This window comes from Oryctolagus cuniculus, chromosome 4 (assembly GCF_964237555.1).
Source record: "Oryctolagus cuniculus chromosome 4, mOryCun1.1, whole genome shotgun sequence".
NCBI classification, from domain to species: Eukaryota; Metazoa; Chordata; class Mammalia; order Lagomorpha; family Leporidae; genus Oryctolagus; species Oryctolagus cuniculus.
Window position 1 is genome coordinate 81,958,806 of NC_091435.1, and position 17,075 is coordinate 81,975,880.

Genomic DNA, 17,075 nt, shown 5'->3' on the forward strand with positions numbered 1-17,075 from the left:
CTGCCAATCAGATGCTAGAAATTCCTAGTATACTTCTCAATATTGTTTTCTGTTCAAAATTAAGGTTTTCTTTTTAAAATATTTTCCACACTAGGATAGCATATAGTATGTGTTTCTTTGTTACAACTTACCTATTTATTTGAAAGGCAGAGTTAGAGAGAGGCAGTGACAGAGATAGAGATCTTCCATTTGCTGGTTCACTCTCCAAATGGACCCAAAAGCCAGGGCTGGGCTATGCCAAAGCCAAAAACCTGGAACTCTATTCAGGTCTCCCACAACAGTTGCAGGGGCCAAAGCACTTGAACCATCTTCCACTGCTTTCCAAGGTGCATTAGCAGGGAGTTGGATCAGAAGTGGACCAGCCGAGGGGCCGGTGCTGTGGTAAAGTGGGTAAAGTTGCCACTTACAGTGCCAGCATCCCATACGGGCGCTGGTTTGAGACTTGGCTGCTCCACTTCCGTTCCAGCTCTCTGCTATGGCCTGGGAAAGCAGTGGAGGATAGCCCAAGTGCTAGGGCCCCTGCACCCATGTGGGAGACCTGGAAGAAGCTCCTGGCTTCAGATCAGCCTAGCTCTGGTTCTACCTCTCTCTCTTAACTCTTTCAAATAAATAAAATAAATCTTAAATAAGTAAATAAACTGGTGTCTAAAGACTATAAAAAGAATAGTACTACATTTTTTTAAGATTTATTTACTCATTTGAAAGTCAGTTACACAGAGAGAGAAGGAGAGGCAGAGAGAGAAAGAGAGAGAAAGAGAGAGAAAGAGAGAGAAAGAGAGAGAGAGGTAGGTCTTCCATCCGGTGGTTCACTCCCCAACCAGCTGCATCGGCTGGAGCTGCGCCCATCTGAAGCCAGGAGCCAGGAGTTTCTTCTAGGTCACCCTCATGGGTGCAGGGGCCCAAGGACTTGGGCCATCTTCCACAGCTTTCCCAGGCCACAGCAGAGAGCTGGATTGGAAGTGGAGCAGCCAGGACTCGAACCAGAGCCCATTTGGGATGCCAGCACCACAGGCAGCGGCCTCACCCGCTTTGCCACAGGGCCAGCCCCAGAATAGTACTACCTTTAAGACTATGCATCAAACAAACTGATAATGAGTCTCAACCCTCGTGAAGCTTACAGTTTAAAAAGTGAGCCTGTCAAAAATAAAAAATAAATAAATAAATAAAAAATAAAAAAGTGAGTCTCCATAAATATTTTTCAGACAAGTCTTCAGCATAAAAATAAAATACCACACAAATCAAAAATAGCTGTAGTCACCCATAATTTTAACACTACAATTTGCAGAACAGCACAAAACTATACTATAGTATACCATGCTGAATAATGATCAGGCTCATGATAAACAGAAAAACTTACAGGGCAGCACTGTGCTCAGAAGTTAAGCCGCCAGTTTCAATGCCTGCATCCTGTATCAGAGCACTGGTTCAAGTTCTGGCTGCTCCGTTTACACTTTCAATTCAGTTCCCTATAATGCACCTGGGAAGGCAGTGGAAGACAGCCCAAGTATTTGGTCCCATGCCACTCATGTGGGAAACCCAGACGGAGTTCTTTTCCTGGCCTCCATGTTACTCCCCAGCCATTTGGGGAGTAAACTGGTAGATGGAAAATATCTCTTTCTCTCTAACTCTCTCTCTCTCTTGCCCTCTCTCTGTCACTCTGCCTATCAAATAAATAAAGAATTTTTTAAAATTTATTATGTGGTGATGAGTGCCCAGCAAAATCAATCATAAAAAAACATGCACAGGCACATCATTCTGAAATTTTACTACAGTTGAAATAAAATAAACATTCAAAACTTCTCCACAAAAACACCTGAATTTAGAAGACCTTTGAGCAATACTTTTTTTTTTTTTTTTTTTTTTTTTTTTGGCAGGCAGAGTGGACAGTGAGAGAGAGAGAGACAGAGAGAAAGGTCTTCCTTTTCTGTTGGTTCACTCCCCAATGGCCGCTGTGGCCAGCGCACTGTGGCCGGCGCACCACACTGATCCGAAGCTAGGAGCCAGGTGCTTCCTCCTCATCTCCCATGCAGGTGCAGGGCCCAAGCACTTGGGCCATCCTTCACTGCACTCCCAGGCCACAGCAGAGAGCTGGCCTGGAAGAGGAGCATCAGGACAGAATCCGGCGCCCCAACTGGGACTAGAACCCAGGGTGCCGGCGCTGCAGGCGGAAGATTAGCCTATTGAGCCACGGCGCTGGCCTGAGCAATACTTTCTAAAATAGAAGAGAAAATTATTTACAACGTATAATTCTATATCCAAACCACTAAAGTATAAGGGTGGAATAATCAGAAATGCAGGTCTTAAAACAATTTATCTTCTAGGATATGCTTCATAAGACAAGGGTGTGAATCAAGAAGAAACTACAGGATCCAAGATACAAGGAATTGGAGAAGGGAATTATTATTATTTTTAAAGATGTAAGTATTTGAGAGGCAGAGTTACAGACACAGAGAGGGAGAGACAGAAAGACCTTTCACCCACTGGTCCACTCCCCTGTATGGCTGCAATGGCCAGAGCTGGGCTGATCCGAAGCCAGGAGCCAGGAGCTTCCTCTGGGTCTCCCATGTGGGTGTAGGGGCCCAATCACTTGGGCAGGCAGAGGCTTAACCTACTAAGCCACAGCACTAGCCCCAAGAATTCCTTGGATTTTGGTAAAATGAAGTTACAGGACAGCTCCATAGCCCCTCTGGATAGTACCCAACCTCAGCTAAAACAGGGTGAGAGATTCACAGGTGCTTCCAAAGAAAACAACTGCATTGATGAACTGTGTGTTTATCATTGAGAAGAGCTCTAGCCTTCTGACACATGGTTTGAGAATGAATTAATGATAAGTATTTTTTTTTTATTTTTATTTTTGACAGGCAGAGTGGACAGTGAGAGAGAGAGACAGAGAGAAAGGTCTTCCTTTGCCGTTGGTTCACCCTTCAATGGCCGCCGCGGCCGGCGCGCTGCGGCCGGCGCACCGCGCTGATCCGATGGCAGGAGCCAGGAGCCAGGAGCTTTTCCTGGTCTCCCATGGGGTGCAGGGCCCAAGCACCTGGGCCATCCTCCACTGCACTCCCTGGCCACAGCAGAGAGCTGGCCTGGAAGAGGGGCAACCGGGACAGAATCCGGCGCCCCAAATGGGACTAGAACCCGGTGTGCCGGCGCCGCTAGGCGGAGGATTAGTATAGTGAGCCGCGGCGCCGGCCTGATAAGTATTTTTAAAAGATTAAATGATCATACCAAAAAACACAATTATATGTCATAGGCTGAATTAAAAAAAATTGTTCAAGAAAGGAGCTATACTCATGATTTTCTGTATGGCTCAGTAATAAGCAATAATTACATAATCTGGGATTTAAAAAAATGTGAATATTGATGTAACTAAAAGTTGTGATCTAAATATGTCAGGAAAATGGGATGAGGGGAAATATAGGTGAGGAGAGGAAGAAAGGAGTGTAAGAAAATAAATCAGCCGGCGCCGCGGCTCACTAGGCTAATCCTCCGCCTTGCGGCACCGGCACACAGGGTTCTAGTCCCGGTCGGGGCGCCGGATTCTGTCCCGGTTGCCCCTCTTCCAGGCCAGCTCTCTGCTGTGGCCAGGGAGTGCAGTGGAGGATGGCCCAAGTGCTTGGGCCCTGCACCCCATGGGAGAACAGGAGAAGCACCTGGCTCCTGCCATCGGACCAGCGCGGTGCGCCGGCCGCAGCGTGCCAGCCGCGGCGGCCACTGGAGGGTGAACCAATGGCAAAGGAAGACCTTTCTCTCTGTCTGTCTCTCTCTCTCACTGTCCACTCTGCCTGTCAAAAAAAAAAAAAAAAAGAAATCACCAGTTTCAATCTGGAAAACACAGTGTTTAATTTTGAAAAATTGAGAAATGGACTCATACAACATATTTAGAATGTGGTAATGAATACTAAAAACAAAACAAACAAAAAAGCAGCCAGAAGTGCTTAAAGAGGTGACTTCTGGGGAGGGTAAAAAGGAAATGGGGAAAGGGGTTGCTATTTTTTGCTATTAGGTTTATTTAACTGTCTTTTTAAATTATCTATATATTAGCTAGAATATTTTATTGAAGTGTAAAATGCATATAAGATATGCCCATGTCACATTTTAATAAGTTTTTAAAAAGCAAAGAGAAAAAAATTCACTATGTGGGGCCAGCACTGTGGCACAGCAGGTTAAGGCCACAGTCTGCAGCACTGGCATCCCAAATGGGCACTAGAGACCCAGCTGCTGCATTTCCAATCCAGCTCCCTGCTAATGCACCTGGGAAAGCAGCAGAGGATGGCCCAAGTCTTTGGGTCCCTGCACCCACGCAGGAGACCCAGAAGAAGCTCCCGGCTCCTTGCTTCAGATTGGCCCAGTTGCAGCCATTTGGAAAGTGAACCAGCAGATGGAAGATCTCTCTTTCTCTCCTCTTTCTCTGTAACTCTGACTTTCAAATAAATCTTTTTTAAAATTTTATTATGAAAAGTCCACAGCAGACTTAGCTTTTCTTTATTGAGTCAGGAGGCCTTATTTGTTACCCAAAGAAAATTCTCAACAAGCATAAATGACTTTTCCATTTTGTGTAATGAGGTCTCCAAAACCATTCTCTATCTAGTACTTTTAAAAGATAGCTATTGAAAAATTTGTCACATTTGGGCTCTAGTTATAATGTCTAATTCAGTATTTCTATCTGTATATGAAATCAACCCAACTGAAAGATCTTTTAAACAGGTGCTGTCCTAAGTGGAAAGATTAACCTAGATTGAGGTAGCTGGTAATTCCTTGAAAACTACATGGTGAAGGACTGACAATTTATGCAGTTGAAGAGCAAAAACAAAAGAGTTTTAAAAAGACAATTTCCCAGAAGTCTATCTGACTGACAATTTTTAAGATCTAAGTTATAAAATTTATCCATAAAGGACTAAAAAGAGTAACTAACATGCTCTAACATTAACCTGGTTAAATAGTTTTTTGATATAGTCTGAGGATACTTCAGAAAATTTATGAAAAATGGAATTAAAATCTTAGTTTGTTGCAAAACGTTTTTTCATAATACGCACTTTCCATGAACTTTTTGAAGACACTGGCAAACATTGTGGTTTGCATTTCAGTTCCTCCTTTCCAGAGTTCTCTTCTGCCCATTTTAATAAAAAAGCAGCATATCATCAGATTTGCAACTTTCCCTAAAAGTGGACAATAAGAATATAAAGGCAATGGGAAAATGCTCATTTTATAACCTTTGAACATTCACTACAAAAAAGGAAGATCAAGAATTAAGAAATCTAGCTTCTTTATAAAAGGTAAGAAAAACATACAATGTGTGAATAGAAATTACTCCGAAATGAAGGAAATTTAAGGCTAACCTAAAAATTCACAACTTTGGTTTTAAAAAAAAGATCATCATGAGATATTCTGAAAAACAGAAGGTTCTTCCTTTTCTTGATTTTTCTGATGATGCTCCCAAAATAAGCCTTGGAGTTCCTACATTCACTGATGTGGGTGTCCAAATTATTTTGGAATTAACTAATAGAATGTTTCACACTAGCAGAGGCTCAAAAACATATGCTACATGAGTTATAAAACTAGCAAACCATGAAACCCATCATGTACTCTCATGTTACTGTCAATAGTTTTTCTTTTTAGATATTTTTATTTGAAAGAGTAACAGAGAACAGAAAGAGACAGAGTAAGAGATGTAAGTCTTCATCTGCTGGTTCATTCCCTAGTCACAACAGCCAGTGCTAGACCAAGCCAAAGCCAAGAGCCAAGAATTTCGTCCAGGTCTCCCACACAGATGGCAGGGGCTAAAATACTTGGGCCATCTTCCATTGCCTCTCCAGGCATATTAGCAGGAAGATGGATCAGAAGCAAAGTAGCCAGGACTCAAACCATCATCAGATTAGCCCACTGTGCCACATGCAGGTTTTCCAACAGTCATTTTAACAAGAAACTTTATTTTCACTATATTTGAAAGGAAGAGAGACAGAGATCTACCATCGGCAGGTTCACTCCTCAAATGCCCACAACAGCCAAGATTGGGCCAGTCCAAAGCCAAAAATCCAAAACTCAATCCAGGTCCTCCATGTGGATGGTAGGGACCCAAGTATGTGAGCTGCTTTTAAGAGTAAACCTTGGGTGCAAAATGTTGAAACCTTTACTTAGTACAGAATTGGTCTTCTGTATATAAAGATAATTTAAAATGAATCTTAATGAAGAATGGGATAGGAGAGGGAGTAGGAGGTGAGACAGGAGTGAGGGTGGGAGGGTAGGTATGGGAGTAAGAATCGCTATATTCTAAAAGCTGTACCTATGAAATTTATATTTATTAAATAAAAGCTTTGTTAAAAAAAAGAGTCCTCCTGCAGCGCCAGCATCCTATATGGGTGCCAGTTCTAATCTTTGCTGCTCCACTTCCAATCTAGCCCTCTGCTATGGCCTGGGAAAGCAGTAGAAGATGGTTCAAGTCCTTGGACCCCTGCACCCACATGGGAGACTTGGAAGAGGCTCCTGGTTCCTGGCTTCCAATCAGCTCAACTCTGGCCTTTGCAGTCATCTGGGGAGTGAACCAGTGGAATGGAAGACCTCTCTCTGGCTCTAACTCTCTCTGTAACTCTGTCTTTAAAATAAATAAAATAAATCTTTTTTTTTTTTTTTAAAAAAGAGTACTCCTTAGCAGGAAGCTGGATAGAAAGCAGAGGAGCTGAATTTGAACAAGGTAGGTGTTCCAAGCAGTGACTGAACCTCCACACAAATACCTACTCCTATTTATAATTATTCAACAAACAGTGAGCTTATCTACATTTCTTTAAAAAAAGATTTATTCATTTATTTGAAAGGCAGAGTTACAAGGAGGCAGAGAAAAAGAGAGAGGGAGAAAGGGAGAGAGGGAGAGGGGAAGGGAGAGGGAGAGGGAGAGGGAGAGAAAGAGGGAGAGAAAGAGGGAGAGAAAGGTGTCTTCCATCTGCTGGTTCACTCCCCCAATGGTCGCAATGGCTGGAGCTGTGACAATCCAAAGCCAGTAGCTGGGAGCTTTGTCCAGGTCTCCCACATGGGTGCATGTGGACTTGGGCCATCTTCTACTGCTTTCCCAGGCCATAGCAGAGAGCCAGAATGGAAGTGGAGCAGCTGGAACTCGAACCGGCGCCCATAGGGGATGCCGGCACTGCAGGCGGTGGCTTTACTCGCTACGCCACAGCACCAGCCCTGAGCTTATCTACTTTTAACACTACCATGTAAATAACTACCTAGGAATAAAAATTCTTCTACTTCCTAGCAATGATACCTTGGCCAACTCATTTCAACTCCCATTTTTTTCTAATGTAAAATAAGGATTACAACGCTCTACCTTTCTCCTAGACTTGTGAGGATTCAATGCAATAACAGGATTTATTCTGGATTCTAAAGACAACTAGCTACATTTCCACTGCATTCTGTCTCTGAAGAATGGCTGGATATGACACTTAGACATTTTGGCAAATTAAACTGGATATACCTAACACCAGACTATGATTTAACTCCTCAAGTCTGTTCTTCCTCTACATTTTTCAAAATCTCAAATCTGGATAACCAGGGTTAATTTTTACTTGCTTCCTCATTCACCAAGTCAATCCATCTTCCTCTTAAAGTTTCCTTCTTTTTTCTTTACTATTTCACATCTGGGTCACTGTACTGATTGCATGGTAGCTAGCTGCCTCTTATTCCTTCACAAGCAAACAAAATTTGTTTCCTCATCAAAGAAGTCTCAATTTCTTAGCTTTAGAAATACTTTTCCCATTGTCTAGTCAAATCTACCTCAACAGTGGATGGCAATCTACAGTCCATTATATTACCAACCATAGTAGACACTTTCTGGCATGGCTCCAAATAGCCCCCCACCTGCTGGTATTCACAGCCTTGTATAGAGTTCACTTCTAATAGTGAAAAGTGATGTGCCAAGGGCCGGCGCTGTGGTATAGCAGGTAAAGCCGCCAGCTGCAGTGTCAGCATCCATATGGGCACTGGTTCGAGTCTCAGCTGCTCCACTTCTGATCTAGCTCTCCACTAATGTGCCTGGGAAAGCAGTAGAAGATGGCCCAAGTCCTTGGGCCCCCGCACCCGTATGGGAGACCTGGAAGAACCTCCAAGTTTCTGGCTTCAGATTGGCCCAACTCTAGCCATTGCAGCCATTTGGGGAGTGAACCAGAGGATGGAAGACCACTCTTTCTCCCTCTGCCTCTGTAGCTCTGACTTTCAAATAAACAAATCTTTAAGGAAAAGAAAAGTGATGTGCATTCAATTCCACAGCTAGGTTACAAAACACTATGTGGCCTCACTTCTCTTTGGCCAGCACTTTCTTGTCTTCTCATTTCCTTTGCTCTGATGAAACATGCTGCCAAGCTGTAAGATGCTCCATGGAGAGGCCCATATGGCCAGGAAGCAAATGAGACCTCCAGCTCACGAGGAACTGAGGTTTTTGTCTAATAGGCTAAGAAGACCAAATCGTGGGGGCCGGCGCAGTGGCATAGCAGGTAAAGCCACTGCCTGCAGTGCTGGCATCCCATATGAGCACTGGTTAGAATCCTGGCTGCTCCACTTCCAATCCAGCTCTCTACTATGGCCTGGGAAAACAGTAGAAGATGGCCCAAGTCCTTGGGCCCCTGCACCCACACGGGAGACCTGGAAGAAGCTCCTGGCTCCTGGCTTCAGATCTGCACAGCTCCTGCCATTGCAGCCATCTGGGGAGTGAACCAGTGGACAGAAGACCTCTTTCTCTCTCTCTGCCTCTGCCTCTCAAATAAATAAACAAATCTTACCCCCCCCCCAAAAAAAAAGAGACCAAATTGTGCTGAGTCTCATGAGGGAACTAGGAAGTGGATCCTTCCCAGGAAAGGCTCAGAGTCAGAGAATCCAGTTAAGTGGCACTCAGATTCCTGACCCACAGACACTATGAAATAAACAATATTGCTGTAATAATACACTATAATTTGGGTTAATTTGTAACATGGTAATAGATAATACTGTATACCTCACACCATATTTCAGAAGAAATTCCAGGTGAATTAAAAAGTTAAATATGAAACTAATAAATAGTTTTGAAACTACACGAAAATAGAATTTGTAAGGCCCACCGCTGTGGTATAGCAGGTACAGCTGCCGCCTGCAATGCTGGCATCCCATATAGGCACAGGTTCGAGTCCCACTGATCACTTCCAATCCAGCTCCCGGCTAATGCACCTGGAAGAGCAGCAGATGACGGTTCAAGTGCTTAGCCAGCTGCTGTGGCCATTGGGGAGTGAGCCAGCAGATGGAAGAGCTCACTGTCTCTCCCTCTCTAATTCTGCCTTTCAAATAAATAAAGTAAGTATTTAAGATAAAAATAAGACATAAAAGGACAAAACAAGAGTAATACTTTAAGAAATTTTCTATGCCAGAAAAAATGCAACAAATTAAATTAGGAAAATCTTTTCAGCAAGTTAACATGAGAATTTAACTATATCAAATTAAAATATATTGCATGTAATTATATATTTATTAAACACAGAACTAATGTAAATTCCTCTGGCACTACAGTAAAGAAACCAGAAACAGATAGTGCCTGTAGGGAGGGAAACTGGCTGCTGGGACAAGTACTGTATGTAAAGGAAATATCATAGAGTATTTACATCTTTCACCCACTCAAAAAAAATTCAAAGCATTTTTAAAGTAAAATGAATTTTTTTTTTGACAGGCAGAGTGGACAGTGAGAGATAGAGAGAAAGGCCTTCCTTTTTGCCGTTGGTTCACCCTCCAATGGCCGCCGCCGCGGCCAGCGCACCACGCTGATCCGAAGGCAGGAGCCAGGTACTTATCCTGGTCTCCCATGGGGTGCAGGGCCCAAGCACTTGGGCCATCCTCCACTGTACTCCCTGGCCACAGCAGAGAGCTGGCCTGGAAGAGGGGCAACCGGGACAGAATCTGGTGCCCCGACTGGGACTAGAACCCGGTGTGCCGGCGCGGCAAGGCAGAGGATTAGCCTATTGAGCCACGGCGCTGGCCTCAGTAAAATGAATTTGTAACATGTTAATTAACATACATTTTTTAAGAGATCTCAAGTATATGTAAAGATCTTTAAGACCTAACAGGAGGGGCTGGAATTGTGGTACAACAGTTTAAGCCACCATTTGATATACAGGAGCACAGGGTGGAGTCCCAGCTGCTCTGCTTCTGATCCAGCTTCCTGCTAATGTGCTTGGGAAGGCATCAGAATAGGATCCAAGGAATCAGGCCCCAGCCACCATGTGGGAGACCCAGACGGAGTTCTGGCCTCCTGGCTTTGGCCTGGCCCAGCCCCGGCTATTGTGGCCATTTGGGGAATGACCCAGCAGATGGAAAATCTCTGAGTATCTAAGTCTCTTTGCTCTTCTTCCTTTCAAAATAAATAAATCTTTAAAGAAAAAAAAAAAACCAGGAAAGTGAATAAAAGATGCACAGGCATTTCACAAAAGAAAAAGGACAATTAATCATGAAGAAAAATTAACTCAAAGTGGATCAGAGACCTAATTGTAAGTGCTAAAATATAAAGGTCTTAGACAGAAACATGGACATAAATCCTTGTTACCTTGAACTTGGCAACAATTTCTTAAACGTGACACAAAAGTGTAAACAATGGAAGAAAAACTAAAAATGCTTGTTCTGTAAACAGTACCATGAAGGAAGTAAAGACACAACCCACAGTATGGGAGAAACTATTTGCAAGTCGTATATCACTTAGGGAAACCGTATCTAGTATATATAAAGAAATTTTACAACTCCATAATAAAAATATAAATAATCTAATTTTAAAGTGGCAAAGGAGTCCAAGTTTTGTAGTGTGGCACGTTAAACTGCTGCTTAGGATGTCTGCATCCCATCCTGGAGTGCCTGGCTCAAGTCCTGGCTATTCCACACTTCTGAGGCACCTTCCTACTAATGTGCCTGGGTGGCAACAGATTGGGTTCCTGCCTCCCAAAAGGGAAATCTAGATGGAGTTCCTGGCTCCTGATTTCAGATAGGTCCAGTCCCAGCTCCTTCAGATAAATAAAATCTTTTTAAAACCATGAACCAATGTTCTGAGTAGACATTTTCCAGATGATATCCAAGTGATCAGTAAGTATAGATGTCATTAATCTTCAGAGAAATGTAAATCCAAACAATGAGATACTACCTCATACCTACTAGAACTGCTAAAATAAAAAAGACACACAGTAACAAGTGTTGGTGAGGATGTAGAGAAATTGCAACCCTTTAACACTGCTGGTGAGAATGTAAAATGCTGTAGCCACTTTGGAAAATAGTCTGGCATTTCCTTAAAAAGTTAAACATGACCTAGCAATTCTGCTTCTTTTTATTTTATTATTTTTAAACATTATTTATTTGAAAGGCAGAGTTACAGAGAGGGATTGATCTTCCATCCATTGGCTCACTCCCCAAATAGCCGCAACAGCCATGGCTAGGTCAGGCCAAAGACAAGAGCCAGGAGCTTCTTCCATGTCTCCCATGTGGGTGCACGGGTTCAAGGACTTGAGCCATCCTCCACCGCTTTTCCAGGCCATTAGCAGGGAGGATCGAAAGTAGAGTAGCTGGGACATGAACCCTCAAACGGGATGCCAACATTACAGGCAGCAGCTTAATCCATTACGCCACAACACAGGTCCCCAGCAATTCTACTTCTGGATATACACCAAGAGAAATGAACCTACATCCACACAAAAAACTTTCATAATAGGCACAATGTGCAAACAACTCAAATGTCCATCAACTGATAAATGGATAAACAAAATGTAGTACAGTCATATAATAAAATATCATTCAGCCACAAAAAGGAATGAAGTAATGATACATGCCACAATAGTAACAGTTCTTGAAAACATTATGCTTTAACTTTCTATGTCTGCAAAGCCCAGGTTCTGAACCAAAGGGCCTTCACCAAATGTCAACCATTCCATAAGACATAACCTGAAATCTCCTTTTTAAAAATGGAGATAGCAGTAAATTACAGTACATATTAATGCTATTGATGGGAATCTAATAGAAATGTTCAGGCAGGCAGTTGGATATGTGGCTCTGGAACTCCAGAAAAAGGTTTCTTGACTCCAGAATATACACCAGTGCTGGTATAGCAGGTGAAGCCGCCACCTGCAACACTGGCATCCCTTATGGATGCTGGCTCCACTTCTGATCCAGCTCCCTGCTAATGGCCTGGAAAAGCAGCAGAAGATGATCAAAGTGTCTGGGCCCCTGCCACCCATATGGGAGACCCAAAAGAAGCTTCTGGCTCTTGACCTTGGCCTGGCCCAACTCTGGCTTGATGCAGCCATCTGGCAAGTAAACCAGCAGACAGAAGATCTCTTTCTTTCTCTAACGCTTTCAAAATAAATAAACCTTAAGAAAAAAATCTGTTAGTTGAGGCTATAGAAGAGAATGAGATAAACAAGAACATAAGGAAAGATTGTGGAGTTTTACACCAACCTGTAAAACAAGGATGGGGATCATTTTTTCTGCCAAGGACCATTTGATATTTACAACATCATTTGCAGGCCATACAAAATTAACAACTTAAAAATTAGCCTTCTATGGCTGGTGCTGTGGTGCAGTGGGTAAAAAGCCACTGCCTCTGACACCAGCATCCCATATGGGCTCAGGTTCACGTCCTGGCTACTCCACTTCTGATCCAGCTTCCTGCTAATGTGCCTGGGAAGGCAGTGTAGGATGACTCAAGCACTTGGGCCCCTGTACCTATGTGGGAGACCAGGAAGAAGCTCTTGGCTCCTGGCTTTGGACTGGCCCAGCACTGGCCTTTGCAACCATTTGTGGAGCAAACCAGCAGATGGTAGATCTCTCTATGCCTTTTAAATAAATAAATAAATAAATAATTCTTTACAAAGAAATTAGCCTGCTATAGATTTGCTGAATTTCACACCCCACTAGCAGTACCCTTTGAAGGATCAGAACGAATGATTTCAGGGCCTCTTACAGCCCACAGCCTGGATGTTTCCCATCCCAGATTGAAAGTAAAGAAGGGTCAACCAATGAAACTAAGGATGGAACAGTCTAAGGAGTGAAGGGGAAACTGAAAGAAAACAGCATCTAAAAGTCAAGAATTTGATCAGAATATATTTATGGACAAATCAGTGGAATAAGAATCTAAAAATAGGGACTGGCATTGTGGCACAGTAGGCTAAAGTGCTGCTTACAACACCAGCATTCTGCATCAGAGTGTCAGTTTGAGTCCCAGCTACTCTGTTTCCAATCCACTTTCCTACTAATGCACCTAAGAAAGCAGTGGAAGACAACCCAAGGAGTTGGGCCCCTGCTACCCATCCATGTGGGAGACCAGGATGGAGTTTCTGGCAGCTGTTATGGAAGTGAACCAGTGGATGGAAGAGCTCTCTTTTTTTCTCTGTAACTCTGCCTTCCAAATAAATAAATAAATCTTAAAAAAAAAAAAATCTAAAAACACTCACTGGCTCTTCACTGAGATTCCCACCTGGCCTGCCAGGTGTAATTTCTTCATTAAACTTCGCGAGCATAGTTACTGCCAATCTTTGTCTCACAGGTGAAATTCTTTTCTTACAAGAAAACAAGAATCTCTGCCCCGACCTTCTTCTGGTAATAGTGTGGGCAGAGCCAGCCACGAGTGAGCAAGGGTAGTGCTGGGAAACCAACCCTCTACACCACATACTCTCCCTTGGGATGTGCAGCTTGATCCCATGACCTTAAAGAAGAGACAACTAATCTTTTTCTGTAACATTGCCTGGCCACAATATAAATTAGAGGACCAAGAATCATGGTCAGAAAATAGAAGCTTAAATTAAAATACTATTTTATAGCTAGATCTAGTTTGCTGTGGGTGCAGTCTATGGACAGAAATGCCCTTTACAAAACAAATTAATGGGGAAATGGAAAGTTTCACTGATGACCCCCCCAAAATTTAGACACATTATATAAGATGGTCACTGTTTGATCCTACCTAGAAAAACATAATTTTCATGGACAACATCTTACCACATGGGGAAACATAAAACAGTGGCAGCACATGTCCATGACTACATACTTCAAGCTCAGGCTGACCCTGATATTAGAAAGGAGCTTTGAAAACTAGGGATGGGGGGGCCGGCACTGTGGCATAGTAGGTTAAACTTCCTCCTACGGCACCAGCATCCCATATAGGCACCAATTAGAGTCCTGGCTGCTCCTCTTCTGATCCAGATCTCTGCTTATGGCCTGGGAAAGCAGTTGAAGATGGCCCAAGTGTGCTTGGGCCTTGCACCCACATGGGAGACCTGGAAGAAGCTCCTGGCTCCTGGGCCAGCCATAGTAGCCATTTGGGGAGTGAACTAGCAGATGGAAGACCTCTCGCTCTTACATAATTAAATAAATAAATCTCTACAAAAATTAGGGATGGGATCAATTACTCCCTTGGCTGACATCCCAAAGGCTGCCTCCACCATCTACTTTAATCAGGACCAAGAACAATAATAAAGGGCCGGGGCCGGTGCTGTGGCTCAATAGCCTGTGGCGCCGGCACACCGGGTTCTAGTCCCGGTCAGGGCACTGGATTCGGTCCCAGTTGCCCCTCTTCCAGGCCAGCTCTCTGCTATGGCCCAGGAGTGCAGAGGAGGATGGCCCAAGTCCTTGGGCCCTGTACCTGCATGGGAGACCAGGAGAAGCACCTGGCTCCTGGCTTTGGATCAGCATGGTGTGCCGGCCGCAGCGCACCATCCGCAGCAGCCATTGGAGGGTGAACCAACAGTAAAGGAAGACCTTTCTCTCTGTCTCTCTCTCTCTCTGTTCACTCTGCCTGTCCAAAAAAAAAAAAAAAAATAATAATAATAATAATAAAGGGCCGGCAAAAGGAGCTGCAGAAAGATGGGTGACAGGTCCAGCCGACAGCACCTTACTCAGTGATCTGCCATCACAGAAACTCATCAAGGCCAGTCCATTCCCAACCTGTGATTGAGGCAGGAAGACAGGGCCCTGGGCAAGCAGCTGTCATGACAGAAGCCAGCCTCCATGAAGGCCTTGCCCGCTCCCATCAAACACCAGGACCCTGGAAACAGAGCTACCCCAAGAGCTGAAGGACTTCCTAAGATACGCAGACCCTACTGGTCCTAAGTTGAGGATGCCCCTTGGCTCCACCCCAGTCCCAAGTCGACCACCACTGTTGAGGGAATGCAGCCTAGGGTCACAGCTGATATAACAGGTAGGACTGTGAATTTTCTTTTAGATACGGGAACTGCCTACTCTGTCCTAACCACCTATTTGGGCCAGCTCTCTTCTCAGTCTGGCCAGACAATGGGAATCAACAGAGAGCCTTCCCTAAAGAGTTTCATGCACCCCTCTCCTATCATCTCTGGGGCCAGCCCTTATTTTCCCACCAGTTGCTGGTAATGCTGAATGTTCCACTCCCCTGCTGGGGGGGGGGGGGGCATTCTAAACAAGTTAGGAGCCCCGGTAACCTTCTCTACACAGGCAGACAGACCGATTTCTATCATTGCCATGTGTCATCATGGACCTTCCAGCACCCCACATGAAGAGACAGATCTGCAGGTCATTCCACAAGTTTAAGCCTCAGACACACCTGGTCGGGCCTTCAAAGCCTGCCTGCCTATTATTAAGCTTTAAAAACCTCTCCTGTCAGTTCCTATTTGCCTTTAAATGGGTTAGCCAACAGGGAAAAAAGTTATACCTAACCTGGACACATGGATTTACACATAGGTGGGCCTATGTATATTTGAATGGGCCCTTGTGGAGGACTTAAAGGACCAACTACTTGAGGGAAGATGTAAAATGTAGATGATTTGCTGGTTTGCCCTCCGCCAGGACTCCGCTTTTGGGCCTTTGACTAGCACCCTTAACTTCTAACAGAATGTGGCTATCAGGTGTCCAAGGAAAGCACGACTGGTCTGCCAAGAGGTAAACTATTTGGGACTTATCCCCACTCCCTGGCCCCAGAAAGGGTACAGGCCATGCAGCAAATTCTTACTCCTGTAACCTAAAGACATCTCAAGTACTTCTGGGACTAACCGGATATTGTATATTGTGGATCCCTATGTGAAGGGGCAACAGCTAAGCCCCTACAAAAAGCAAGCCAGGGGGCCAGCGCTGTGGCGTAGCAGGTAAAGCCACTGCCTGCAGTGCCGGCATCCCATATGGGCACAGGTTCAAGTCCTGGCTGCTCCACTTCCGATCCAGCTCTCTGCTATGGCCTGGGAAAGCAGCGGAAGATGGTCCCAGTGCTTGGGTCCCTGCACCCATGTAAGAGACCCGGAAGAAGTTCCTGGCTCCTGCCTTTGGATCGGCACAGCTCCAGCTGTTGTGGCCATATGGGGAGCTGGATCAGAAGTGGAGCAGCCGAGACTTGAATTGGCACTCATATGGGATGGTGTTGTAGGCGTCAACTTTACCTGCTACACCACAACGTTGGACCCAGCAGCCCAGCTCTTATACATCAAAGTCTTGCCCCCATCCCATAATCTTGTAGGTGGGTCCCAGCCCTCCCTCAAGGACTTGTTAGTGGAATCTCCTCAGCCTTGTGTCAGGTGGTCTATTTGCTCCATTAAACACTGTGCTGATAAAACCTCAGGAGAAATTTCATGAATTCCATGCCAAGAAAGCACCACTACCACACGATCCCAGAAGAAGAGGGATGGGGAAGAGAAGCAGTGAGCCCATATCCATTAAAAACTTCAGTCTGTGGGGTGGGCATTGTGGAGTAGTTGGTAAAGCCTCCACCTGCAAAGCCAGCATCCCATATGGGCGCTGGTTCAAGTCCCACCTGCTTCACTTCCGATCCAGCTTCCTGCTAATGAGCCTAGGAAAGCACCAGAGGATTGCCCAAGTGCTTGGGCCCCTGCAATCACATGGGAGACCCAGAAGCAGCTCCTGGCTCCTGACTTCAGACAGGTCCAGCCCTGGTTGTTGCAGCCATTTGGAGAGTGAGCCAGTGGACGGAAGCTCTCTCTCTCACTCTGTAACTCTTTCAAATAAATAAATAAATCTTTGAAAAAAAATAAAAATAAAACCTCCAGTCTGAAAACAGACTGGGCTCTCAGTTTTTTCCTGGGACGCACACCTGGCCTGCCAAGTATATTTCATTCAACTCC

The 17,075-nt window shown here is 44.5% G+C and overlaps 1 protein-coding gene across 3 annotated transcripts in view; it reads right to left on the reverse strand.

Annotated features, from left to right (window-relative positions):
- Positions 1-17,075, reverse strand: part of OSBPL11 (oxysterol binding protein like 11) — a 91,188-nt gene that overhangs the window by 71,217 nt on the left and 2,896 nt on the right. Inside the window, exon 2 of one of the 3 annotated variants that reach the window (XM_051859209.2) lies at positions 9,081-9,186. The exons of the other annotated variants lie outside the window; for them this stretch is intronic. Within the exon in view, the coding sequence (XP_051715169.1) occupies positions 9,081-9,124 (44 nt within the window). The 5' untranslated portion in view covers positions 9,125-9,186. The remainder of the gene's footprint in view (positions 1-9,080; positions 9,187-17,075) is intronic. 3 annotated transcript variants of the gene reach the window in all.